This window comes from Nyctibius grandis, chromosome Z (genome assembly GCF_013368605.1).
Source record: "Nyctibius grandis isolate bNycGra1 chromosome Z, bNycGra1.pri, whole genome shotgun sequence".
NCBI classification, from domain to species: Eukaryota; Metazoa; Chordata; class Aves; order Nyctibiiformes; family Nyctibiidae; genus Nyctibius; species Nyctibius grandis.
In genome coordinates this window covers 20,212,846-20,239,344 of record NC_090695.1, presented here as the reverse complement: position 1 = coordinate 20,239,344, position 26,499 = coordinate 20,212,846, and the positions used below count along the sequence as shown (strand labels likewise).

Here is a 26,499-nt window from a genome sequence, read left to right as displayed (position 1 = left end):
ATGGAGCCCCGGCTCGTCGGCCCCGGGCCCTACCGCGCCACACGGCTGGTGAGTGCCCCCCTGGGCTGGGGTGCCCCGTCCCCGCGTTTGTCCCTAGTGTAGCTTTACCTCGTCCGGGTGGGGACTCCGTGCCCGACGGCAGCTCTCTAGAGCCTCCTGGGTGCCGGCTGCTGCCTTGAGGCGGTCTGGCCGCCTGGGCCTGGCCCGCTGGCCGGCCCCCTGCGGCCTGAGGGCCGAGCGCCGCCGGCCCGGGCGGGCCCTGGGTCAGTCCCGGGTGGCTGGTCCCCGGCCAGGACCCGGCGGGGCAGTCCTCAACCGCCGTCCGGGTGTTGGTGCTCCCCATGCTGAGTCCGTGTGGGGCGGCTGGACCCCTGTGCCCCGCGGGACTGTGGCGGCGGCAGCGCCCAACAGAGCAGAGCTTTAGTCCAGCCTTTTGTCAAGCTAAAAGCCCGAGGTAGTTCGGGGCTCTGGATTTTTCAGCTTCCTAAATCTGGTGTTTTGTTCTCAGATCTCAACTGTTTAAATCATAGTTTCAGGTTTCAGTGTGCCTGTAAATACAGATGATCAAAAAAGTACGTAGTTCTGCATTCAGATCTGACTTCATTCTGATTTCACTTTGTACAACTAAAATGCTTCTAGGGGAAGAGCTCCTGTAACGGTTTGCTTTGTTCTTCTTCCCTAGTGGAACGAGATAATAGAACTTTTTCGTGCTGAGATGCCTTTACGGAAGCACCGGTGTCGCTTCAAAAGCTACGAGCGTTGCTTCAAAGCCTCAGAGGCAGTGGACTGTTTACATGAGCTACTTGGCTCTAATCAAAACTTTGGCCCAGAAGTGACTCGCAATCAAACGGTTAAGCTGCTTAAAAAATTCCTGAAAAATCATGTTATTGAAGATATTAAAGGAAGATGGGGCAAAGAGGACTTTCAAGATGATGGCCATTTATATAGGTAAACCTCTATATAGTGAGTGAAAAATTTTGGAAACGGGGAGTATTAACTCTTGTGTGTTGGTCTTAGAAATGTTTTTGTAGAATACCTTTGAGGAGGTGTTGATGTGTCTTCTCCACCTTCCTTTTAAAGACTTTATTTTCTTTAGGCAACTGTCATGATTTAATGTTTGGCTTAGGTTTTTTTCCTTGTTTTTTTTAAAATATTTTTTTCAATGGCACTTTTTACTCAGTTACATTCTATGAATACTAACAAAAGCTTTTGCAGCTTTTACAAGGTAGCGAGTCCTGCTTGCTGTTGATAGACATCAGGTTTGTCAGTATTGGAAGAGTGCACATCAAGAAGACATTGATGGAAGTAAGGATGCCATTGAGCATCCAGCTCCAGTTGTCCTCCCTCTCCCTCAACCCCCTGACTATTTCGGATGCCATTTCCACTCCTTCTGAGAGAAGAGAAAGGCCTTCTGAACTTAAAAGTCATTCATGATATAACTTTTTTCTATTCTCCTTGGGTTGTAGATCGAAATCATCTTAAAAGAGACAAAGTTTTATTTGCTCATCCTCAAGGATGCTTGCTTACTTATTCCTGTTTAGCCTCTCAACTGGTAGCTTGTTGATGGAGGAGAATAATTTTCTTTGTAATGAAAGCTTAACATTACTGGAGTGGGTTCTTTGGCCTCTTGTGACCTCAGTTAAGGTTTGGGTGTCCAGAAGTTGCAAGTTCTGAATTTGTACCATCTTGTAGAGCCCTGCTCAGTGAAAAAGTAGTGTAAAAAATGACCATTGCCTTAACTATGGATTTGTAACGTACATCATGGTGAGTTTTCTTTTGAGGAAATGGAGCAACTTTCATGCAGAGCAATGGAGAAAATAGGTCAGCAACAATGCTATGTTTCTACTTATTGTATCTGTTATTCTATACTTAAAGAAATTTTATGTATTTTTTTTGATAATGATTTCTTAATATTGTCTTTGGGAAAATGCGTGTAATACTGAATTTCCACTTGAAGTGGATGAAGTCAGTTTTTCATTTTGCTCTACGATCTTAATTAGTTTGTTTGTAGAGTGTGCCTAAGCTTTTTTGCTGTCTAGTCTGTACACCTATGCTGTAAGTGCAGTTATTCGTTACTCTCCTAATTTTATTTATTAACTTGGAATACTTTAGAAGTAAGAGGTATGTATGAGGTAATTGTTTTACTTTGTCATAAACAAACCTGGGACAAGATACTTTCTTATAAAATAACCATGGTTTATGTTAAACTTGTTCCACTGCAGTTCAGTTGTTTTACAGTCAGATTGGATATGATTTGTGTTTAATTCCAGTAACAAATTATCACCGATTCAATTTATTCTTTATGATACTGCATGACATCTTTCAGTAAAAGTTGGTAGCTGGTTTTTAGTTTGCCTTCTGAAGGAGTTGACACTGGATGTTACAGCTTCCCTGCCAAATAAGTTAAATATTCAAACCAATTTAAATCAACTGTAATGGAAGAAATTTTAAATAATTTGGAGGGGATAAAAAAATGAATGTTCTCTCCAAATTTAGCTCCATAAAGAGAAATTCCTTGTAATAACTAATCAAGGAAAATGTTACATTTTAGAATTTGGGACTCAGATTCGAAGGACCCAGTGTATCAAAGGACGTGTATCTGAAGGTATTTTGAGAAACTTGCCTAATAAAATCCGTTGCTAAATATCTCAAAACAGTACATGACTCTGCGTTCTGTGAGTTGAATGCGACTGGAGGCTGGGAAAGGATTCTGAGGAAGTATCATGTATGCTTGTCCTGTTCTTAAATTCTTCTCTGGCCATCTGCTTATGGCTGCTATAGAAGGGCAAGATATTGTGATAGTTTACGTAGTCATCAACTAGTTCAGGTTGAAAAACAGGCATGGAAGACAAGAAGACCTGCAGAGGATCTTAAGTCTTGACTTTGGCCTGAAGAAGGTTAAATGTAAAGGGGTGGAGTGGGCTTTTTACTTGTTTAAACACAGTTAGAAAAGCAGTTATGTGCTGGTACAGCACATGGTGGTAGTTGTGTTGTTGGTTTGGTATGTTCCTAGCCCTCCTCTGTCTATTCTTCTTAGGACAGCACTACCTTGCACAGTCTTTTTTTTCTTTCTGGGCATTGACTCTTTGCCAAAAGATTAACTATGGGTTTTGGTAACCTCTGGTATTGTGCTATATCTCTGTGGTTTGGGTTTGTTGTGTTTTTGTGTTTGTTTGTTTTGTGTTGGCATCATGACACATTCAAATTATTATGTTCTTTTCTCCTTTGTATTTTCAGCCATGACTTTCCTGAGCTGCAGGCTGTGGGAAGCTGCAGACTGTGGAAGTTGGTTGGGTGAAATATCTGTGTGCTTTTTGTTTTCTGTGTGCTCTGCCTAGTGATCTGCTATTGGACAGGAGAGCTCTTTCGCTATCACTATCTTAATGATGTTTTTCTTTCTCCATCTCCCATTCAGAAAGATAACTAAGTTACTAATTGAACAGGTTTTTTTACTGAAACTGTGTACCTTTCATGCGTCTTGAATTGAAGCCAGCTTTTTCACACTGGGCTTGATGCATAAATAAACTGTATGCTACATATGGTTTTGGTGTTTTAAGTATTAAAAAACGCTTTTCTCCTATTCATGGAGCTGAACGTCTGTTTCGCAGCCTGCCTTTATTCGTGTATTTCACGTCCTGGCAGCTCCCTCTGGTGGACTTTCCTAATATTACTGTGTAAATGCTTTTCTCACCTTGTTGATACGGGTAGCAGTAAAAGTCGCTTTTAATTCCACTGACAGTGCTTACTCGGGAAACCTTGATATGCTCCATACCTTTTCTATAAATTCCTGTGTTAATTTACAGTAACTATACACTGTGGTGCGCAGTTATGTCCTTCATTAACTTTGCATGTAAGCGTAGTTGTCTGCTCTTATTCACTCCACGGAATATGCGAAAGAGATGTTGTCAAATGTTGATTTGCCTGAGAGTATTGGGCAAGTATTAAATGTGAAGGTGAGAACTAGTGTGGTTTCTAAAAATAGCAAAGGCTCTCTGTCTATGTGTCCTGACTTACTGGCTCAGTGTAGTCTACAATAATAAATGAGAACTTACAGTTTTTGAAGCTGTCAGGCTTTACATTTTTTGGAATCTAAGCAATTGTATTAAAAGTGTTAGTATTCTTGCATTGCAAGTAAACTATTGGGATTTCAGCTGTAGTACTTGTTATACCTTTGATACCAATGTTAGTTGACCCTGTTCAGTATCCGTTGTGCCGGACACAAACAGGTATCTCTATTTCCTTCTTGTATAACTCCTAAAACTAGTGTTGCTGGCTGTGAACCACACTATCTTGACATTTCAACCTTGGAATGCTCCTCAGTTGCTAGCTTTTGGTAACATTACTCTGTTCATCATAAAATCAGAGACATTTTCATTGCTCCTCCAAAAACTTGTCTCTATCTAGATATTGCTGTAATGCTACCTGAAAAAGGTGAATGCACCTCCTTTTTCTGCTTGTAAGAACTCATTCATTTACTGGTTTGTTGAGAATCAGGGCAGCAAATGACATAAAGCTAAAAATTATGAAGAACTGGAATAGAAACGGGGAACTGTTGAAAATACTGTAAGGCAAAGGAAAAAAAAGGCTACAGATGTTCTAACGTTATACTCTAAGAAATAATGAGTAACTGAAATACAGTTGAGAACACTTAACAGCTGAACATCTGCAATGTAATCTGTGTTATTTTTAAAAGGCAGAGTAAGTCTTGCAGGATTGGTGCAAGGAACTTGTTACTTCTCGTCAGGGTTTGTCCGAAGGAAGCTACATTTCCCTGTGTTGCAGAGATTCTGTTGAAGAGCATTGGGGAATATGCCAAAAGGGCTCAGTGTGCACGGTCAAAACCATAATGTGTTTAACCCATGCAGTATAACACTACTGGACTAACAAAACTGCAACACAAAACTAATTTAAAAACTAATTAAATGTTGGATGGGGTGAAATTCCAGAGGAAATTTTAGGATTACCTGAGCATGAGAATCTTTCTGGTAGGATATTAATGCATACTATCCAGCATTGTGCAAGCTCTTGTTGCATGGACACAGACATAACTGTCTTTTATATTCTGATTAAGAGAGTGAGTGAGGCTGAAGCAATTTCTTGAAGCATTAGGAATCTCAGTGTCTAAAACCTGAGAGTACAGGCAAACAAATCTGGTCTGGGCCAGTCTGATGATATGCTGCCATCGAACTGATTTGTCTTTCTAATGTGCTGCCATTAGTTCCTTTGTACATGCTCTGACCTAGGTTTGGCAGTAATTTAATGCTGGTCAAGCTGGAGATGTGACTGAATCAAATGAGATCTGGGAGAGTTTGTTTTCCTTGTTTTCTGTGAGGGCTAGCTTGGGGTTTATTTATGCTAATTTCTTCAAGGCACTTCTTGAAATGCCTTAAAAAGTGGATCAGTTTCCTGCACAACCAGCTGGAAAAAGACTCCAGAAAAGAACTGCAGGATATGATCTTTGCATAGAAAGCATGTAAACACAGAAGAACATGGTAATGTGGACAAAACTTTGCGTAGACACTTGCATGCATGCACGCTAATTAAATCCGAGCATTAGTCATATGACTTAGTTACATAGCTTTGCTTTAGGAGATGCATGCTAGTGTTAGCAATCTTGAAGAAAACTCACCTACACAAAGCAGATAAGCAGGCACTTCTTTATTGCAGTGCTGGAGACACAGGGGATAGATCCACCACACGTGTCCAACCAAACATTAAAATCCATCAGTTTTTATACACTGAGTCACTATTACATGAATTCTTTTACATAAAAATGCATAATATACTTGCTCTTAAATTTAACCTTTACAACGATTGGTGCCATTAATTTTAACCTTATCAATATTCTTATTCTAAAACAATCATTGGTTAGTTCTACTCTACTGATTGGAAACTATCCCTGATATTCAAATCAGGATGGGAACCTTTGTTTCAAACCTGACTCTTCTATATGATCAAATCTTGATTATTTTATCAGAATATTTGCAGCACTAGTAGGACACTTGACATGGGGAAAATCTATCCACAGCTTTTTCAGCAGAATCAATGTCTTCTAGGGAAGACCCGAGTCAGTTGTCTCTGCATAGGTAGCTGGTGCTATTAGAGATGCACTGGGATATCAGACGTTCACCCAAGGCTCAGCTATGTCATGGGAGGTACAAAGGACTTGAACTGTTCTGGAGCAGCAGATGGAGGCCAAGCAAGACACCTTAGGATGTTTTATATGTCACTCAACACCAGTCTTCAGGCAACTAAGTCGCACTGTCAACGGCCAAGGCATTTGTTGTATTTTTGCATGTGTAGGCCTACTACAGCTTTGCATTGCTAAATATGGAATAGAGTGGAGTTCAGAGGTTTTAAAAATATTCTCTAATTGTAGATTTCCTCCTTCCTCACCGCTGAAGCCGTATCCAAAGAAACCTTCTTGTGTAAATGAAGTCATTAAATTTCCAGACTGGAATGAACCGGAGGCTGGCACTTCCCAAGAACACATCCCAGTGAAATCAGTTACAGTGGTAAGATATCCAGTTCTCATTTCCCTGGATGTAAGCATATTTGGAAAGTAAAACTGAACTAATGATTTCTGTTGTGGCACAAACTACTTGGTTATAAAATTAAATGCAAAATACTTTTATTTTAAACTTATGTGAAGTAAAGTTGTTCTTAATGATTTGCTTGGGATGTTGGCTTTGAGTGTTCTTTCTGCTACAGATTATAATGACCTGAGCATCCTAAATTCAGCATGGCTGTATTTGCCAGTATGCTTGCATTCCAGTTTGCTCAAATTCCAGTAGAGCATTTATTATACTACAAGACAAAATAGTTACTTTAGTGTCACTTACAGTCTAACTCTTCTTCAGACACTTCATGTAGCAGAATATATACAACATTAGTCCCTTTCTAGCTACTATGAGGTTGTTAGTGTTTCCATTTCCTTTTTCATAAGGAATATGTTGTGGTTAAAGAGAAGTGGTCTTGGTTTCAATGTTACCTTTTGTGAGCTTGAAGAATCATCCTGCCCCATACTTAGTTGTATTGATCCAGCCTTTGTAAAGTTGTTGAAAAACCTGTTGCTATTCTTAGTAAACCAGATTTGTATCAACTCTTGCCACCTGGACATCTTAAAGGCCTAGGTTTCTGGAGTTATGTATATTCTAAATCCTCCCTCCAGTGTATTTTGTATGTGAGTGTTCTCATATTTTGTGAACTCTTGGGACTTCTTTGATAATTTTGGCCTTTTTATTAATGCTCATCAGTGCAGGACACTAGCCTTGGATTTCTTGGTGATCAATAGTCTGTTTAGAAAAGTAGCTCCTACCATTTTGCTGGACACCTAGAGACCCTGAATGAATGGTTATTCCATATTTGTAATCGAATTACTTATGTGCAGATCGAGTGCACCTTTCATGTACAGAGGCTTCTGAAGAGGAAAAAGCATGGTCCTTAGAACTTCAATAGAAGGTAGAAGATTAAGAGGGAAGAAAGAAAAGATAGTGCCAAAGACAAGTAAAGAGAATAGAGTATTTGCAGCAGATATCTGCTCAGTAACCGAGTTTTGACATGTTAACAGCCTCCAACAGTCTGCTCTAAATTTCCAAGCATCCCAGCCTGATAAGAGTTAGCGAAAGACTGCCTATATAGATCTGACTCAGATGTGACAGCATACAGCCCGGCATAGCTAAAAATCTTTCATTGGCAGTTTTGGTTAATCCAGTGGACCATAAGTTGAAGTAGCTGAGGCAAAAGAACAAGCTTTTTTCTGCTGTCTCATTTATAGAAAGGTGTAGCTTCTACTGCAACAATGAAGTAGGCAGGTAGCTGAGTTGTGGCACCTTAATTGCTCCAGCATCAATCAGAGGACTTATTAGCTGTGTATGGATTGATAGGCATGGGTCTGTGTAGTGAAATACTGATGTGGAAGAGCAGATACTAATTTCAGAGGGTGCTATTTGTTTTGAACTAGCTCTAGTCTAGTATCATGGAAGGACAGATGATTAGTGCTTGGAGTAACTAAGTACATTCCTGAGTGCATTTAGTGGTTTGGTTGTGATCACAAGGAATGTTGATGTGCTTTAGGACTGTACTGTGATGTAAATCAAAGAACTGGGAATTATAAGGAGTTTTGCCTTGAAAAGTATGCTGGTGACACAAACTGTGTTGTATGTCCACCCATCGACATGTTGATGACAACCTTCAAGCATCAAGCTTGGATGTGAAGGTTGAGTAAAGGATAGTAGTCTCTTGCATTCTCTGTTTTGCTTTGTTTTGTTACAATGGTGGACTAGATATGATGTGTGTCTTCAGCTGTGTAGCTATTTGCTTCTCCTTTCTTCATGTATAGAACCTGCTAATGAACTTAATATTTAGTTATGATCAGTATATGCTGAATAAGGATGAATATCAGTCTTTGATATCTCATCTAATAATTCTCCAGTAATTTTTCCATAAGCAGATGCTTAATCTTCGAGTGGTAGTTGAAGCGAGTTGAACTGATTTTAATCATGGAGAGGAGCTGAACACAAGACTAGAAGCCATTGCGTCCTCAATTTTAATGGCTATTCTGACACACATGATTTTTCAGCTTTGGACAACTTATGTAACTGAGAAGTTGCTGAAGGTCTGTGAAACGTAAACACTCACTTACATCCTGGAGACTTTACTGGAATTTAAGAATATTTAAAATACTTGTAAGAGGGAGCACGCTGTACTATAACTGTGCAATACTTGAAGAGTCACTAGTTAGTGAGGAGTATTTTTTCTGATTTCAGAACTCTGAGCTGTGGTACAAGCGTCACAGTATAGCTATCGGGGAAGTACCGGCATGCAAACTTGTGTTCCGCAGAGAGCTAACACAAGCAAATATGGAAGAGATATGGAAATCCATGACTTTGTCACGGTGAGTATACTTCTAAGTCATTTGCTGTTGGAGTAAAACTGTGTAATAGGTAATAGTCTTCTCTGGTAATGCTTGTAATTTCACCCATTCACCTTTCACTGCTGCCATCAAAGCCATAGTGGCTAGACTAGCTACACCACTTGTTATTTGGCTAATGAATTCAGAAAATAAAGTTTGCAAAGAAACTTTATTGTGCTTAATACCTTTTGACTTTTCTTCTTCCGGTTGTGTTTTACAAGTCCTTTTGTTGTATGGGCTTTGTCTTGTTTAATCACTTTTTTTCCTCAGTCTGTCTCTTTTTTTCTTGTTACTATGAAATAGAAGCACTTCTACAGAAGTGCAATACCATGAAACCTTTCAACAAGTACAATACCTCATATGAGATGAGAAATGGAATAGCTGATTGAATGCAGAAGACTGAGATTCAGATATTCTTTACTATTTCCAAAAGGAATATACCGTGCAAAGTTAAAGGTATTGCTTTACACTATTTATACAGGAAAACAAAAATAATATATATTAGCTATTTTTGCAGCACAGTTGAGGTCCTAATAATGATTACTTTTATCTAAACCTGGCACTTTATCTCCACATAATAAACTTGATGCTGAGGCCAGCAGCTTTGGTGCCAGCACAATCCTCAGCGGAGTGCTCTAACGCAGTGCACAGCGGGGTTTCCTGAACGTGGGAAATCTCTGGGAAGCGGAGAGAGCCTGCAGCTCGTGTGACAGCAGCTGATGAGACCTGGGCAGGACCAGGAGCAATGGTGTCCGAGACCTCCATGTATAAAAGAAGCCCCTATGGAGTGCTAGCAACCAGGAATGTTGTGAATAGTGTGGGCAAACAGGGCATGGCGCAGCCTTTTGTGCAGAAGGGCGCGCTGGGACTGTGCTGAAGCTCTGCCAGCTCAATCAGGGAGCAATTGTATCTACCTGGCAGAAAGCCATGTCCTCTCTAAACTCTACACCTGCCACGACTGACACAGCTTCCCAGACAGAGCTCCAGTGGGAACATGCTGACATGCAGGTGTCAGGCTGCAGGGTGTGCCCTACTCTTACACCAGTATGGGCTGCCTGTAGGGAGTACACCTGTGGGAGGTGTGCCTAGGTAGAGGATCTCCTCCACTTAGTGACAGAGCTCTGAGAGGGGGTGAGTAGTTTGAGGAGTATCAGGGAGTCTGAGAGAGAAATAAATTACTGGAACCACAGCCTACCTTCCTGGAACAGGCCTGTTAGGAAGACAGGATACATGATATGGAGGATTCCCTATCCTCTCTTCATGTGGCTGAACACGGTGACTTAAGGGATAGGGGGGAATGGTGACAAGTTCCTGACCAGCACAGCAAGAACATCTCCTCTGTGACTATCTCACCTTCCCAGGTGCCCTTGCACAATAGGTATGAAGCTCTGAAAGTGGAACAGAGCAATGATGAGGACAATGGTTCATCTAGCTTGGAGGTGTCACTAAGGTTAAGTTGGCCTACACCCTGCATCAAAACCGCTTCCATAAAGAAAAAAAGATGATCATTGACATAGGAGACCCTCTTCTGAGGGGAACAGAAGGCCAGATATGCAGACTGGACCCACTTCTTAGAGAAGTCTGTTGTCTCCCTGGGGCTCAGGTTAAAGATGTGAAGACAAAGCTTCTTTCTCTGGGATGGCACTCAGATTATTAACTGTTATTGATTTTTTTCATGTAGGCAGTGATGAAGTTGAAATAAAAAGTCCAAGGGCAATCAAGAGACACCTCAGGGCCTCGGGACGACTGGTTCAGGAATCAGGCCCACAAGTAGTGGTCTCTTCCATCTTTCCAGTTGCAGGGAATGATGAGGGAAAAAACAGGAAGACCCATCAGATCAGTACCTGGCTCTGAGATTGGTGTCACTGGCAGAATTTTGGGCTTTTTGATCATCGTGTAGTCTACATGACACTAGGCCTGCTGGCGACAGATGGGGTACACTCGTCTCAAGGGGGGAAAAGGCTCTTTGAGCAGGAGTTAGCAGGGCTCATTGAAAGAGCTTTAAACTAGATTTGAAGGGGGAAAGGGATAATACCAGGCTCACTAGAGATAAGCCTGGGGGAGGCAGGCCAAAGTTTGAGGGATGGTGTGCTAGTGAGGTCATTCAGTCTGCTCCACAATGTGTTGAGTACACTGGAGCACATTTGAAATGTCTTTATACTAATGCACCCAGCATGTGGGATAAGCAAGAGGAGCCAGAAACTTTAGCCCAGTCCCAGAGCTATGATAATATTGGCATATGTGAAACCTGATGGGATGTGTCCTGTGACTGGAGTGCCGTGATGGACGGATACAGGCTCTGCAGGAGGGATAGTCAGGGCAGGTGGGGTGGAGGGGTGGCGCTGTATGTAAGGGAGGCGTTGGATTGTATGGTGCTTATAGGTGGCAATGACAAAGCTGAGAACCTTGAGGTAAGGATGAAGGGAAAAGCAAATAAAGTGGATGTTGCTGTGGGTATCTGCTATCGACCATGCAGCCTGGACGATGATACCAACGAATTATTCTACAAGTAATTAAGCAATGTCTCTAGATCAACTGCCCCTGTTCTTATGGATGATTTTAACTTCCCAGACATCAACTGGGAATATCATACAGTGGACAAAAACAGGTCCAGGAAATTTCTGAAGCATATTGAAGGTAACTTCTTGGTGCAGGTAATAAGGGAGTCTAAGAGTCCTAGATTTGTTGTTTGTAAACAGAGAGGGACTTGTGGGTGAAGTAGTGATTTGTCACTGTCTTGGTCACAGTGACCACAAAGTAGAATCATAGAATCGTTTCAGTTGGAAAGAACCTTTAAGATCACCAAATCCAACTGTTAACCTCGCACCGCCAAGTCCACCACTAAACCATGTCCCTAAGTACCACATCTACTTGTCTTTTAAACACCTCCAAGGATGGTAACTTAACCACTTCCCTGGGCAGCCTGTTCCAATGCTTGATAACCCTTTCAGTGAAGAAATTTTTCCTAATATCCAATCTAAAGCTCCCTTGGCACAACTTGAGGCTGTTTCCTCTCATCCTATCATTTGTTACTTGGGAGAAGAGACCAATACCTGCCTTGCTACAACCTCCTTTCAGGTGCTTGTAGAGAGCAATAAGGTCTCCCTTGAGCCTCCTTTTCTCCAGAATAAACAACCCCAGTTCCCTCAGCCACTCCTCATAAGACTTGTTCTCCATACTAGCTTCATTGCCCTCCTTTGGACTCGATCCAGCACCTCAATGTCTTTCCAGTAGTGAGGGGCCCAAAACTGAACACAGGATTCGAGGTGCAGCCTCGCCAGTGCCGAGTGCAGGGGGACAATCGCTTCCCTAGTCCAGCTGGCCATGCTGTTGCTGATACAAGCCAGGATGCTGTTGGCCTTCTTGGCCACCTGGGCACACTGCTGGCTCATATTCAGCTGGCCATAGATCAACACCCCCAGGTCCTTTTCTATTGGGCAGCATTCCAACTACTCTTCCCCAAGACTGTAGCGTTGCATGGGGTTGTTGTGCCCCAAGTGCAGGACCCAACATCTGGCCTTGTTGAACCTCATACAGTTGTCCTTGGCCTGTCAATCCAGCCTGTCCAGATCCCTCTGCAGAGCTTTCCTACCCTCAAGCAGCTCAACACTCCCACCCAACTTGGTGTTATCTGAGAACTTACTGAGGGTGCACTCAATCCCCTCATCCAGATCACTGATAAAGATATTAAAGAGAACTGGCCCCAGTACTGAGCCCTGGGGAACACCACTTGTGACTGGCCACCGACTGGATTTAACTCCATTCACTACAACTCTTCGGGCTCGGCCATCCAGCCAGTTTTTCACCCAGTGAAGTGTAGGCCTGTCCAAGCCATGAGCAGCTAGTTTCTCCAGGAAAACACTGTGGAAAACAGTGTCAAAGGCTCTACTGAAGTCTAGGTACACAACATCCACAACCTTTCCCTCATCCACTAAGCAGGTAATCTTGTCATAGAAGGACATCAGGTTAGTCAAGCCAGATCTCAAGTCTGAGACTCAAGTTTGAGTTTCAATTTGAAACTCAAGTAGTTGAGTTTCAAATTGTTGGTGATTGGAGAAAAACTGCCAGCAAAACATCAACCCTGGATATGGGAGAGCAGACTTCAGGCTGCTGAAGGAGCCAGTGAGGCAGGTCCCCTGGGAATCTGCTTTTTAAAGTATTGGGGTCCATGGATGCTGGTCAGTTTTTAAAAGCCATCTCGTAAGAGTGCAGGAGCAGGCATTTCCAAGGTGTCAGAAGTCAAGCAAGTGGAATAGAAGGCTGTCCTGGCTAAGCAGGGGTCTTCTTCTAGAACTTAGGTTAAAAGGAAAGTGTATGGATATTGGAAGCAAGGACAGGCAACACGGAGGACTACAGAGATGCTGTTTGCCACTGCAGGGAGAAAATTCGTGTGGCCAGAACTCGGTTAGAGTTCAAGCTGGCCAGCACTGTGAAGGACAAAAAAAGGGCTTTTTAAAATATGTTAATAGCAAAAGGAGAATCAGAGATGACATTGGTCCATTGCTTGTCAAATTCAGTCACCTCACAAATAGGGACATAGGTAAAGCAGAGACGTTTAATGCCTTCTTCGCCTGTCTTCAACACTGATGACAGATCCTGGAGCCCTGTGTTGGAAGACTGTGACTGGGGGGGATGATAAGCTCCTAGCTGACCCTGAACTTGCTCAAGACTTGCTGCTCCAGTTGGATGCACATAAATCTATGGGGCCCAATGGGATTCATCACAGGGTACTGAAACAGCTGGCTGATGTCAGCGTGGGACCTCTCTCCATCTTTTAATGGTCTTGGGAGTCTGGAGAGGTCCCAGTCGACTTAAAGCTGGCAAATGTCCCAATTTTCAAGAAGGGTAAGAAGGAACCTGGTAATTCCAGGTCTGTCACTCTCACTTCAGTGCCTGGTAAAATTATAGAAAAGGTTATTTTGGAAGTTAATGAAAAACACTTGAGAGACAACGCAGTCATTGGTCATAGCCAACATGGGTTCACAAGGGGAAAGTCCTGCTTAACCAGCTTAATTTCCTTTTATGACAAGGTCACCCACCTAGCTGACCAAGGGAAGCCAGTAGATGTGGCGGGTTTTGGATTCCAACAAAGCTTTTGATACTGTCTCTCACAGTATCCTTCTGGACAGAATGTCCATCACACAGCTAAAGTCCATAATATATTGGGTGAGCAATTGGCTGATCGGTTGGGCTGAAAGGGTTATAGTAGATGGGTTACATCAGGCTGGGGGCCAGTCACCAGTGGGATTCCCCAGGGATCGATTTTAGAGCCAATGCTCTTTAACATTTTTATAAATCATCTGGACTCAGGAATCAAATGTACGTTAAGGAAGTTTGCTGATGATACTAAACTGGGAAGAGCTGTGGAACTCCCTCGAGGGTAGAGACGCCTTACAGAGAGACGTAGATAGACTAGAGAGATGGGCAATCACCAGCTGTATGAAATTTGACAAGAGCAAATTCAGGATTCTGCATGTGGGAAGGGGTAACCCTGGTTGTATGTACAAACTGGGGGATGAGAGGCTGGAAAACAGCCCCATGGAAAGACATCTGGGGGTTTGGGTTGATGGCAAGTTGAATATGAGTCAACAGTGTGCCCTGGCAGCCAAAAGGGCCAACTGTGTCCTGGGGTGCATCAAGTACAACACAGATGTCTGGTCACGGGAGGGGATTGTCCCACTCTACGCTGCACAGGTGTGGGCCCACTTCGAGTACTGCGTCCGGTTCTGGGCACTTCAGTATAAGAAGGACATCAAACTATTACAGTGTGCTCAGAGGAGGGTGACCAAGACGGTGAACGTTCTCAAGGGTAAGACTTGGGAGGAGTGGCTGAGGTCACTTGGTTTCCTCAGCTTGGAGAAGAGAAAGCTGAGGCCTCATGGCAGCCTACAACTTCCTCAAGGTGAGCAGTGAAGGGGGAGGTGCTGATCTCCTCTCTCTGGTGACCAGCGACAGGACACAAGGAAATGGAATGAAGCTGTGTCAGGGGAAGCTCAGATTGGACATTAGGAAAATGTTCTTCACTGAGAGGGAGGTTGGTCACTGGAACAGGCTCCCCAGGAAAGTGGTCATGGCAGCAAACCTGTCAGAGTTCAAGGAGTGTCTGGTTAATGCTCTTATCATATGGTTTAGTTCTAGGCAGTCCTGTGAGAAGCAGGGAGTTGGACATGATGATCCTTATGGGTCCCTTCCAACATGAGATATTCTATGTTTCTATGAAAAGAAGAAGTCTCTTTTTCAAAATCATCTCTGTGCTAATACTACATTTGCCTTTTTCAGATTAGATGATGTATGAACTATGCGTTTGTGTATCTTTACAGATTACAAAAGGTCTTGGGTTTGGATTCTCTGGATGAAGTTTTAGACACAAAACTTGTGAATTCAAAGCATATAGTCCAAAATGCATATAATGTCAATAAGCAAGGCATTGTCACTTTAGAAGACAAATCAAGTGAGTATTTTAGGAGTTTTCATTTAACTTTTTTATATTTTAGTTTACTAGCATAAAAAAGGTATTAGTTCTAATCCATAATAATATGTAGCGTCTTTAAACTTGTATGACCACATCTATACTAGAATTTTTACAAAGTATGCCATTGTTGTCCTCTGACATCCCAATAGTAAGAATCAGTGTTTATTCCTTATTTATTCCCTTAAATGTATTCCTGCTTTAGCAGGGTTGAAAGATGAAGGTGAAAGAGCAGCAACTTTTCATTTATAAAGATAGGGATATTATTAACTTCAAGATGGTTTTGTCAGCCCAGCCCTTAACAGCCTGAACTGGAGTGTTTACATGAGGGAAATGTGTATTGAAAATTGGGAAAGAATCAACTGTACACTGAGAGATGCTTAAGATTTCTCAGTTTTGAGTTTTCAGTCAGTGTGTTTTGAAACTAGTACCAAGATTAAAACTGCTTTGCACATCAGGGAGAAAGTAAAGCATCTTTGCTGCTGTGATATATCACAATATTATTGCCGCCATGTTTTCCACAAGATTTGCAGAGAAGTGAAATATGAGATTGGAACCTGCTTTGGTTTGTGAATGAAACCTCCTCCAGAGCACATACATGTTCATTTTAAAGGCAATTGGAGCACCTCAAGATATGAACTTCCTCCTCCTTGCAGAAATGACAGTACTGAATGTATGAGTGTTTTCATCATCTTCAGTGCAAAGTAAACACTTCACTGTAATGCACTAGTGAAGGTGCAGCTTGAACTAGTTTAGCTGATTTTTGCAGGGCAGGTTAAGGATTTGTGATATGAGCTGTTTTGCTGGTTGAGTTGTAAAAGCAGTAGGCATAACCAGTTGATATTGAGTACTGGAGGTGCTAAACTGTAGATGCAGTTTAAGCTAGTTCCTACATGAAGTTATAGCCCGCCTTTGCAATCAGTCAAATATAGGAGGAACTTCTTAAAGAATTTTCAGCTTTGCTTTTATCTTGCAGTTTAACATTTTTTCTTGTGTTTTTTCTCCTTTTAATTTCTGTCTGTTTCTCCCCTATGCAGAGGAACTACCTCACTGGATATTATCAGCAATGAAATGTCTAGCAAATTGTAAGTAAATTTGGGGGGGAGGAGGGAAAACCAAACCACCCCCTTAAAAATCAATTGAACTGACTCTGCCTTTACCACTTCATCAAATCCCATTTATATTCACAGTTAATATTTTTAATGATCATCGCTTTAAACAAAGTTGGAAAAGGTCAGCCAGCATATGTTCTTCTGCCAGTGCAGCTTATGTCAATGAAATATATAAAGATTTAACTATTCTATTCATATTTTTCCTCTGCTATGTGTTTTCACTAGACTTATTAGAAATAGATCAGTTCACTAGATCAATAAAATTTCACTTATCTTTTGAAAAACAAGTCTAAGTTTTGTGTGTGTTTGTTTGTTTGTTTTTCCTACTTCAGGTTGCATTTTTATTGGCTGGACTAGAAAATAGTGATCTGGTTGGTGGCTGCAAATTAATTCCCCCCCCCCCTTTTTTTTTTTTGTAGGGCCCAGCTGTTCAGATTTGAAGCAGCCTACATACTCAGGATTTGAAAAAGATGTCTTCAAAACTATAGTGGACTACTTTGGCCAGATGAAAGAACCTCTTCTCACATTTGATTTTTTTGATGTTTTTGTTAGTGTGTTAGGTAAGTAGTCTGGGATAAAGAAAAAATTATTCTTTTGAATTAACTTCCTGGAATTAATTTACCATACCCAAATAGTATCACAGCTCATTTCTCTAGGACCTGCCCTGTCCATTTTAAATAGAGAACAGTTTAATATTTAAATTTATTTCATATCACAAGGCAGTTTTATTCTTGTGTCTTTTTAATCACGTTAGTCCAAAAGTCTTCCATTGCTTGTCTTTATAATTTTTAAAGGCTTCGGTTCATTGCTTAGCACTGCCACATCTAACAGATGGATTTTAACAGATTTTTCTTTTTTTTTTACAAATGAGTAAGCTTCTTAACAACTCACATAAGCTTTTAGATATTGCTTGACTGAAGTCTAGATTAAAAAGGATTAGGGCTGTAAGGATTGTTTTTAACCCTGAAGGAAATTGAAATCTTTAATTGCTTAAACTTAGAATACACATTAACTAATCTAGTGCTTTAAAGAAACAATAGTTTAATTATTAACTATAACTTTTTAAGGGTTCACATTATATCAAATTCACTTACCCTGTAGCTATAGATGTGCCATTGAAAGACAGTAAATGTGAAAACATTTGATTACATTTTATGGTTACATTTCAGAAAAGAACAACTGAGTTGGAAAGTAAGCATGCTTTGTAGCATGTCACTTTTTTTCTGAGCTTTTTTAAGTGGGAGCAACATTGCTTTTAATAAACCATTGAGATGAAAAAGGAATTCAGAATAACACTTTTACTTCTGGAATTTAGTATTTTTGTACTTTGTTAGTTGACAATCTTGCTTCAAACTGAGTATTGTTCCTTTTTTGACCTCATTTTCTCAGACAACTGATGTGCTTGACAATATCTTAAAAAATTCTTCCTCTCCTTTCATACTGTCTCTCTGTTTACTTTTCCATTTAATTTCACATCTTTCAGGTTTTAAGAGTTTTATTATGCAGTGTTTCACAGACGTAAAAATTAGAAGAAAGATTTAATGCCAGTTTATGTGGAAATGAAAGGAAATCATGAACTGTTTCAAAAAAAAGTCAAAAAATAATTTTGTGGCTTCTTTCACAAAAAAATAGTGTGTTAATATGGAATCCTTCCTTACTAACAAAAACAGATTTACACAAAAAATCATGGGAATACAGGCTTTCAAGAACTAATTAGTTTGTTTGCCATCTTCATACTTATACAATGTACTTTAAAGTACTGACAGTATAAGTTCGAAAATATCATGTTTCTCTAGAAGTCTTGCTGAAACAGCCTCCTCCGGGCACCTAACACAGGCATTTGAATGGTTAAAAAGCTGCATTTGGCCATAGTAGGATGATCTGGGATACCTGAGTTAGGCATCCTCACTGGCTGGGGGATGGGGTTGGGCCAGATGATCCCCATGAGTCTTTTCCATTTTTTTTATAATTCATGACTATGCTTCCTATCTAGCCAGTGGAGGGAGTTTTAGAAGACAACTGAGCATATCTGTGGTGAAGCCTAACTCCTTTTTGTACTCAAAACTACTTAGAACCAGTAGTAAGAAAATAAGCAAGTAAATATAAGGCAGAGATGCCTGATTTGTAGTTTTGTTAGCAAGGTGTTCTCTAACCACGCAGACTCTCTTCTGAGATTCGATCTGTGATTCTTGGGGATAGGCAGGAGAGGGGGAGGAGGAAGGGATTTTTTGGAGGTTCATCTGAGAGATAAAGGGGAAAGTTTTGGGTTCTGCTCAATACGTAATTAAGTTTTAACAACGAGACTAATATACAGACTGTTAAGAAGCTGTAGGTAAATGTAGAGGATAATGCACACTCCATAGAATACTATTTTGTAATAAGTGTCAGTGCTAGTAAAAAAATGGAAAGCTAATGTCACTCCAGTCTTCAAAAACGGCAAGAAGGAGGACCCAGGTAACTATAGACCGGTCAGCCTCACCTCCATCCCTGGAAAGGTAATGGAACAACTTGTCCTTGGTGCTGTCTCTAGGCATAAGAGGATAAGAGGATCATTAGGGGCAGTCAACATGGCTTCACCAAGGGGAAGTCATGCTTAAGCAAACTGATAGCCTTTTATGAGGACTTACCCCAGTGGACAGATGGTAAAGCTGTGGATGTGGTCTATCTTGATTTCAGTAAAGCGTTTGACACAGTCTCCCACAGCATCCTCGCAGCTAAACTAAGGGAGTGTGGTCTGGATGATCGGGTAGCCAGGTGGATTGTGAACTGGCTGAAGGAAAGAAGCCAGAGAGTGGTGGTCAATGGGACAGAGTCTAGTTGGAGGCCTGTGTCTAGCGGAGTCCCTCCAGGGTCGGTACTGGGACCAGTACTATTCAATATATTCATTAATGACTTGGATGAGGGAATAGAGTGCACTGTCAGCAAGTTTGCTGATGACACCAAACTGGAATGGCTGACACACCGGAAGGCTGTGCTGCCATTCAGAGAGACCTGGACAGGCAGGAGAGTTGGGCAGGGAGAAATTTAATAACATATAACAAGGGCAAGTGTAGAGTCCTGCATCTGGGCAAGAACAATCCCATGTACCAGTATAAGTTGGGGACAGACCTGTTGGAGAGAAGCGTAGGGGAAAGGGACCTGGGGGGGTGCTAGTTGACAGCAGGATGACCATGAGCCAGCAATGTGCCCTTGTGGCCAAGGCGGCCAATGGCATCCTGGGGTATATTAGAAGGGGTGTGGTTAGCAGGTCAAGAGAGGTTCTCCTCCCCCTCTGCTCTGCCCTGATGAGGCTGCATCTGGAATATTGTGTCCAGTTCTGGGCCCCTCAGTTCAAGAAGGACAGGGAACTGCTAGAGAGAGTCCAGCGCAGAGTCACGAAGATGATTAAGGGGGTGGAACATCTCCCTTATGAGGAGAGGCTGAGGGAGCTGGGTCTCTTTAGCTTAGAGAAGAGGAGACTGAGGGGTGACCTCATTAATGTTTATAAATACGTAAAGGGCAAGTGTCATGAGGTTGGAGCCAGGCTCTTCTCAGTGACATCCACTGACAGGACAAGGGGCAATGGGTGCAAGCTGGAACACACGAGGTTCCACATAAATATGAGGAAAAACTTCTTTACGGTGAGGGTAACTGAACACTGGAACAGGCTGCCCAGAGAGGTTGTGGAGTCTCCTCCTCTGGAGACATTCAAAACCCGCCTGGACGCATTCCTGTGTGATATGATCTAGGTAATCCTGCTCCAGCAGAGGGATTGGACTAGATGATCTTTCGAGGTCCCTTCCAATCCCTAACATTCTGTGATTCTGTAGTACTGAATGCTGCCTGTGAAGCAGTAATTGCTTAGCAAGTAGTGCATTTACAAAATACAGAAAAGCAGATCCATGTCTGCAGTTGCATTTCTGTGTTTTTTTTAATGGAGTATGGCTTGGTAAACTGGCAATAATTCTAAATCTTAAGACATTTATAAACCAAGATTTCAGTCTTTGACTTTTCATATTCATATTCAGGGAATTACAACCTTTCCACAGTGATTATAGGACTTCTTTCTTCCTTCAGTGGATAAGCTTCCTGTTTAGTGGGAGACTTCAGGAAATATCAAAGAAAGTGTTGTCAGATGATATTTTAAGTCATTTCAGGCAACCATGATGTGATTTGTGTGTATCTAAAACTCCATCTTAAAACTGAGAAATATTTGCAGAAATCATAGGTGGCTTATGTAACCATATCAAGATGCCTTACTTCTGTTTTAAGATGAAGACTGTCTAGGGCACTTCTCTTCCAAGAGGTTGGCTGAAATTAGTTTTCAGAATAGCTAAGCAGATAGGACTAAGGTGTCAGTGACCATCAGATGTTTTACCAAATTGGTAAGATTAAACTTGCTCTTTGCATAGGTTATAATGATTCTTTATGTACAAATCTCATTAAGGTTGACTATTATTTCTCAGGGCCTCTTCTAAACACAGGTGCTAGTGTGCTTGCCAAATCTTCCTTTGAAATTAGAAAAAGCTTTGCTCTGAAAATGAAATTAACTACAGTGCTTTACCACTCTTTTCTTGGAATACTGTCTGTTTTGGCTGCAGTAGTAACTGCACACTTCTTTTTTAAATAACAAACAGCTTATACTTTTTACGCAGTGTGGAATTGACTGGCATGGTGGATGAGGGGGCAGCAGTGAATGCTGTTTAGGTTGACTTCAGTAAGGCTTTCTCCCATCACATCCTTACAGGCAAACTGAAGAAGTACAGGCTAGATAAGTGGGTAGTGAGGTAGACCAGGAATCAGCTGAATTGCTGGGCTCAGATGGTTGTGATCAGTGGCGCAAAGTCCACGTGGAAGTCAATCAGCAGGGAGTACCCCAGGTCTGATAATGCAGCCAGTAGTCGTTAACACTTCCTGAACAAGGACAGAGTGCCCTAAACAAGTGTGAAGATGATACAAAATCGGAAGGAGTGGTTAACGCAGCAGAGGTTTGTACTGCCATGCAGAAGGACCTCGACAGGCTGGAGAAATGGGCAAACGGGAACTTCATAATGTTTAACAAATAGAAATGCAAAGTCCTCTCCTGGGAAGGAATAACCCCATGCACCAGCGCATGCTGGGGATGACTGAATTGAAAACAGCTTTACTGAGAAGGACTTGGCACGACTTGGTGGGCACTAATGTGACCGTGAGCCTGCAGTGTGTCCTTGTGGCAAAGATGACCAGCAGCATCCTTAGCTGCATTAAGAGCATTGCCAGCAGATTGAGGGAGACCTTCCCTCAGCATTAGAGAGTGAGTCCAGTGGAGGGCCACAAAAATTATTAAGGGCTTGGAGCATCTGTCATATATGGAGAGGCTGAGAGCAGGGACTGTTTAGACTGGAGAGGAGAAGGCTCAGGGAGGATCTTATTAATGTGTATTTTATGGGACTAGGAAAGAAGAGGGAGCCAAACTTCTGTCACTGATGTCCAATAACAGGACAAGAGTCAATGGTCACAAACAGAAATACAGGAAATTTCTTTTATATATAGGGAAATAGCTTTTTTAATTGGAAGGTGGTCAAACACTGGAAGAGGTTGTCCACAGAGGGTGTGGAATCTCCATCTTTGGAGACAGTCAAAACCTGGCTGGACGTAGTCCTGGGCATCTTGCTGTAGATGACCCTGCTCTGAGCAGGGGAGATGTCTAGATAATCTCCAGAGATCACCTCCAACCTCTATAATCCTATGGAAGAGACAGTATATCTCTCTGTTATCTTCCTTGTTCCTTTTTTAAGAGAAATTAGTCAGACTTCAGCCTTGCAGATATTTTCCTCCTGACTTCTGTTCTGTTCTGATGGTAGTGCTATTTAGGCAAATGTGTAGTAGATGCTTCCTTCACTGAGACTTAGAAACCCAAAAGAGTATGACAGTCTGGTGGTGAGACCTCTTTATAGGTACCTAAACTACTATCAGATTCTACTGTGCCAGTCCAGTCTTCAAATTTCTCTGCCATGCTCACATTCTGTGTTCTCTCAAGCATTTGTAAGTAGGATTAGTCATAGGTTTAACTTCTAAGTAGAATTAGTCATAGGTTTAACTTCTGTAGGTATGAGGGACATGTCAGTATTGTCATAGCTGTAATTGATGCATAAGCACATAGTTTTTTTAGATTCTTTGATTGTTGCCCCAGACCTAATTTTTTGTGTGGTTGCTACATCTGTGCATACATCTCAGTTGTGTTTAGAGCTGAGGGTTATAAAAGAGCAAAGGATGAACCAAAACTTGTTTTTCATGTCTATTAGTATCTAGACTTGTTGGCTATGGTTATTAATATCTCCATATGCATCAGAAGGAAATCTTGTAAATACTTAACCAAGGTGTCCAGTGGGAAGTGATTCTAGTTCTAGGGATATATTCCTAGACTCTTTGGGGTGTGGAGTTCTAGGGTAGTCTTGAATGAGTAGGAAAGGAGTTTGGGGAGACAGATTTAGAAATGTTATGTTAAATGTTATGGAAATATATAATTGAGAAATGTTGCCCAATCTCCTGATCTTGTATAAACCAGGTCTGCTGCAAAAACACAGCAAGGCTGTAGAAGCTCTTCAGATATCTTGTCTCCTGCTGCCACCAGAAAATCGGAAAAGACTACAGCTATTGGTGAGGATGATGGCGAAAATTAGCTTTAACAAGGATTTACCACCTCTTTCTGAATCAGTGAGGACCAGAACCTTGGTACGTATAGTGTAAAGCAAAATGTATAGACAAGGCTCTTGGAGTAACACAGAGAAAAGATTCTTACTGGAGAGTGTATAATAAATACAGTTTGCTTGCTTGAAGAACAGTTTGTTTATTCTAGCTATGTGGAAAGCTACTCCGAATTTGAATAAATTGGGATTTCGTGGTAAGTTGTGAGCAAATGAAGAATTTGCTCATAATTTCGAGGATTCCTTATCTTTCAGAGTTAAATCACCACTGATTTCACTATTGAGTAGAAACAAAAATATAGTAGATGAGGTCTTTGGTGTTCTTTATCACTGCAGACAATGTGAGAGAGTCAGACTGCTGTTTCAGTCTTAGTTAGAAATATGTAGCTGAATGTTTTGATTTACCTCTTTTCAGCCACTTAAAAAAAACTCCTAACACTTTATCTCAGTACTAATTTTTTTCATCACTAAACTACAGAAATCTCTGAAAGTAATTTTAATCAGGTTTTGACAAAGCCCTAGTTTTTAATAATGCTCTTTCTGTAAGGCTACTTGTAGAGTTATCACAGTAACAGCATATTATTACAAACTTATTAAGAATAACTCTTCGCAATTCTGACTAAGAACATGTTTCTTTTGGTTAATTTTCAAGTCTTTCACAAGAAGGGCAACAGAAAACTCAGCTGTAGAGCCACTCCATAAAAATCCTATAGTAACATTCATAAATCTAAATTTGTTCCATAGCAGTTGTTTTTAATTAACTATGAATAGTATGTGATTAAAATAATTAAATTCTTGACTGCTAAGGTTATAATTTAATTAGCTGTAAATGGTTGTTGATGAAAATAATTATGTTATAATCTAAATGTTATTTTTAGAAGTGAATCCTTTATAGTCCAAGTATTTTCTGCTAAGTTTTAATTCAGCAGTGTAGTCTATGGTACATGACAGAAAACCTTGATTGCCTTCTGTACTACTAATATTAAAAGTGACCGGTGCACAGACAGAAAACTCATGTAACTGAATGCTTGAGCGTGAGTCTAAATGAAGTGAACTGGACCTGAAATTTGATTTCATGATTTCAAAATAATGGTATTAAATTTTCCCTCTGGTACTTAACTTCTATTAAATTCGTGTGTTATTTTTAAAATCTCCGAAATGATTGTGCCCTGCTTAACTGGAAAAGCCATGTGAAGTGGCATTTGACAAAGTTTTGAGAACAAAATGGAGTTCAGCCATTCTAAGCCTAAATTCAAGGTTAGATTATGTACATGAAAAAAGAGCCATCTTCAGTCCACTCAGATAATGTCACTGTATACAATACTATTTTTTTTTTTAATATTGAAGTGTTGGAAGTATGGTAAGTATTGCGCTGTTAAAATCTTTTTTCTAAAAGATCACTTTTTAAATACAGTCTGATTCCCCACCTGCCACCCCCAAAGAGAAAAATTTACAATAATTTTTTTTTTTTGTCAGATGGTTCAGGCATTTTCCCATTGTATTCTCTGCTCAAAGGATGAAATGGACTTGGATGAACTGCTTGCTGCTAAACTAGTATCTTTTCTCATGGACAATTATCAAGAGATCTTAAGTGTTCCTTCTGCCTTAAAATCTTCTGTAGAGGAACATGTTGTACATCTCCAGAGAGTTCAAGTAGGTATCTATTGAAAAAAGCCTCCTACGAATCTGTGCTTCTAGATCAAATTTATCCTTTCTGCTCCGAAGTTCGACAGTTATTAAAGACCTTGTTTTGTCTCTGCTAGCTTATGAGGAGCTAATTAATTTTGACAGCTGATATTCAACCGTAACTATGTATTTAAACGGAACTAAACAAATCTTGAAAGGTTTAAAGACAAGAACTCTAAAATAGGTTTTCCTGTTGGTCAGCACTATTTTCTCCATGGAATGGGCAAACTATGCGGTGGTGAGGAAAACTATGAATGGTTAAAAAGCGTTTCCATTATGTTCTCATTTTCCTTTAGAGGGATCCTTACTTGCTCAGCTTTTTCATAACTCTTTTTCTGTTTTCTGATACCATATTTTTTTTCCTTCAAAGCCGCTTTTTAGTTCTTCTTTCTTTAATGTCTACTGAAAAAATAACTCATCTTCCGAGAATTAAACAGGCTTCCTTTGTGTCATGTTTTCCGACTCACTAGAACTCACTCAAATAGTGCAGGAGATAGGAGGTAGAATTTTGGGTCTTTGCTCCATATCATCTCTACTTAATGACTTTAGGTGGTCAACTTGATTAAGCCAGTTTTTGAAAATCTATTGCAGAAAACATAGCTGCTCTTTTTTTCCTCTCTCTTCAGATAAAATATGCTGGAGCTGATACTGAGGCAACTTTTCCTCCTCCATCATTTTGTCACCAAATCAGTACAGATGAATTTGAATACCAAAGGGCAACTGGGTCTCAAGAACCACTGGCAGCTTTATTGGAAGAAATTGCAATGAATAAAGAAATATCTGTGAAAGATAAGAAGAAGCAGCTCAAGCAAGTAAATAAAAATTCCTCCACAGTCTTTAATTTTAACTTTAAAGTCTTCATCAAGTCTTAGACATGTAGTCCTCTAGAGAAATATTGAGATTTAAAATAGTATGTCTCTTGGGGGTGTCAAACTTTTTAATCATTTAGCATAGGGGTACTGTGATGAATCAAGCCATATTAGAAAATGCAACTTGATTTTCTATATAGAGATAAAGAAAGTCTATTAGAGAAATAATAATTTTCCTGCTCCAGAAGTAGAGGTTGCACTTTACCAGTATTTTTATATTACAAGTTTGAGTGAATTCTTCATTTAAATGGATGTATTTTTCTAGTTTCAGAAATCTTACCCGGAAGTGTATAGAGTACGATTTCCTACCCCTGAAACAGAAGCGGTACTATTTCCAGAAAAAACTAAACAGAAACCAGCGATACTGATGTGGGCCTTAAAAAAGCCTTTTCAACCATTTCACAGAACCAGAAGCTTTCGCATGTAAATGGTTTGAAATATATCAGCGAACTGAGTCAGAGCATGTTATCAATGGATCTTATGCAAAAGGAGCCTGAGCAACATGTAACTACTCAAAAAACTACTGGAGATATTGCTGAGATGATGGTAGCAAAGGTCAAAAGAAGAGGAAAGTATTGACGTGGTAGAAATGTGAGCCATTATCAGTATTTTTGTAAATAATTGGGTTTTTTTTAAATATTTGTTTTTTAAAAAACAAACAACAAAACCAAAACCCAACAAACTCAAGGGGATTAATCTATGTGGGTGATAAAGTAGACTTGCTGTAGTTTACTTCAAGGTCTAAATGTATTTGTGTGTAATGTATTGTTGGTAACCAGTCAAT

General features: G+C 40.6%; 1 protein-coding gene across 2 annotated transcripts; it reads left to right on the top strand.

Moving 5' to 3' along the window:
- On the top strand, window positions 1-26,142 carry DEPDC1B (DEP domain containing 1B). 2 transcript variants are annotated; one of them, XM_068423568.1, is made up of 11 exons: window positions 1-48; window positions 683-948; window positions 6,380-6,515; window positions 8,769-8,896; window positions 15,235-15,365; window positions 16,421-16,468; window positions 16,915-17,055; window positions 23,022-23,188; window positions 24,637-24,813; window positions 25,473-25,658; window positions 25,981-26,142. In XM_068423568.1, the coding sequence occupies exons 1-11, from the start codon at window positions 1-3 to the stop codon at window positions 26,140-26,142; spliced, it is 1,590 nt and encodes a 529-aa protein (XP_068279669.1). The 2 variants fall into 2 exon arrangements, with proteins under 2 accessions (XP_068279669.1, XP_068279670.1); XM_068423569.1 differs by lacking the exon at window positions 25,473-25,658.
- The last annotated feature ends 357 nt before the right edge of the window (window positions 26,143-26,499 follow it).

What these genes read in the sequence shown, in the direction of transcription:
- DEPDC1B (XM_068423568.1), top strand. Translation starts at nt 1, where the DNA reads ATGGAGCCCCGGCTCGTCGGCCCCGGGCCCTACCGCGCCACACGGCTG. An exon ending in CCTACCGCGCCACACGGCTG is followed by an intron (nt 49 to 682) that starts GTGAGTGCCCCC and finishes CTTCTTCCCTAG; the next exon opens with TGGAACGAGATAATAGAACT. An exon ending in CAGTGAAATCAGTTACAGTG is followed by an intron (nt 6,516 to 8,768) that starts GTAAGATATCCA and finishes TTCTGATTTCAG; the next exon opens with AACTCTGAGCTGTGGTACAA.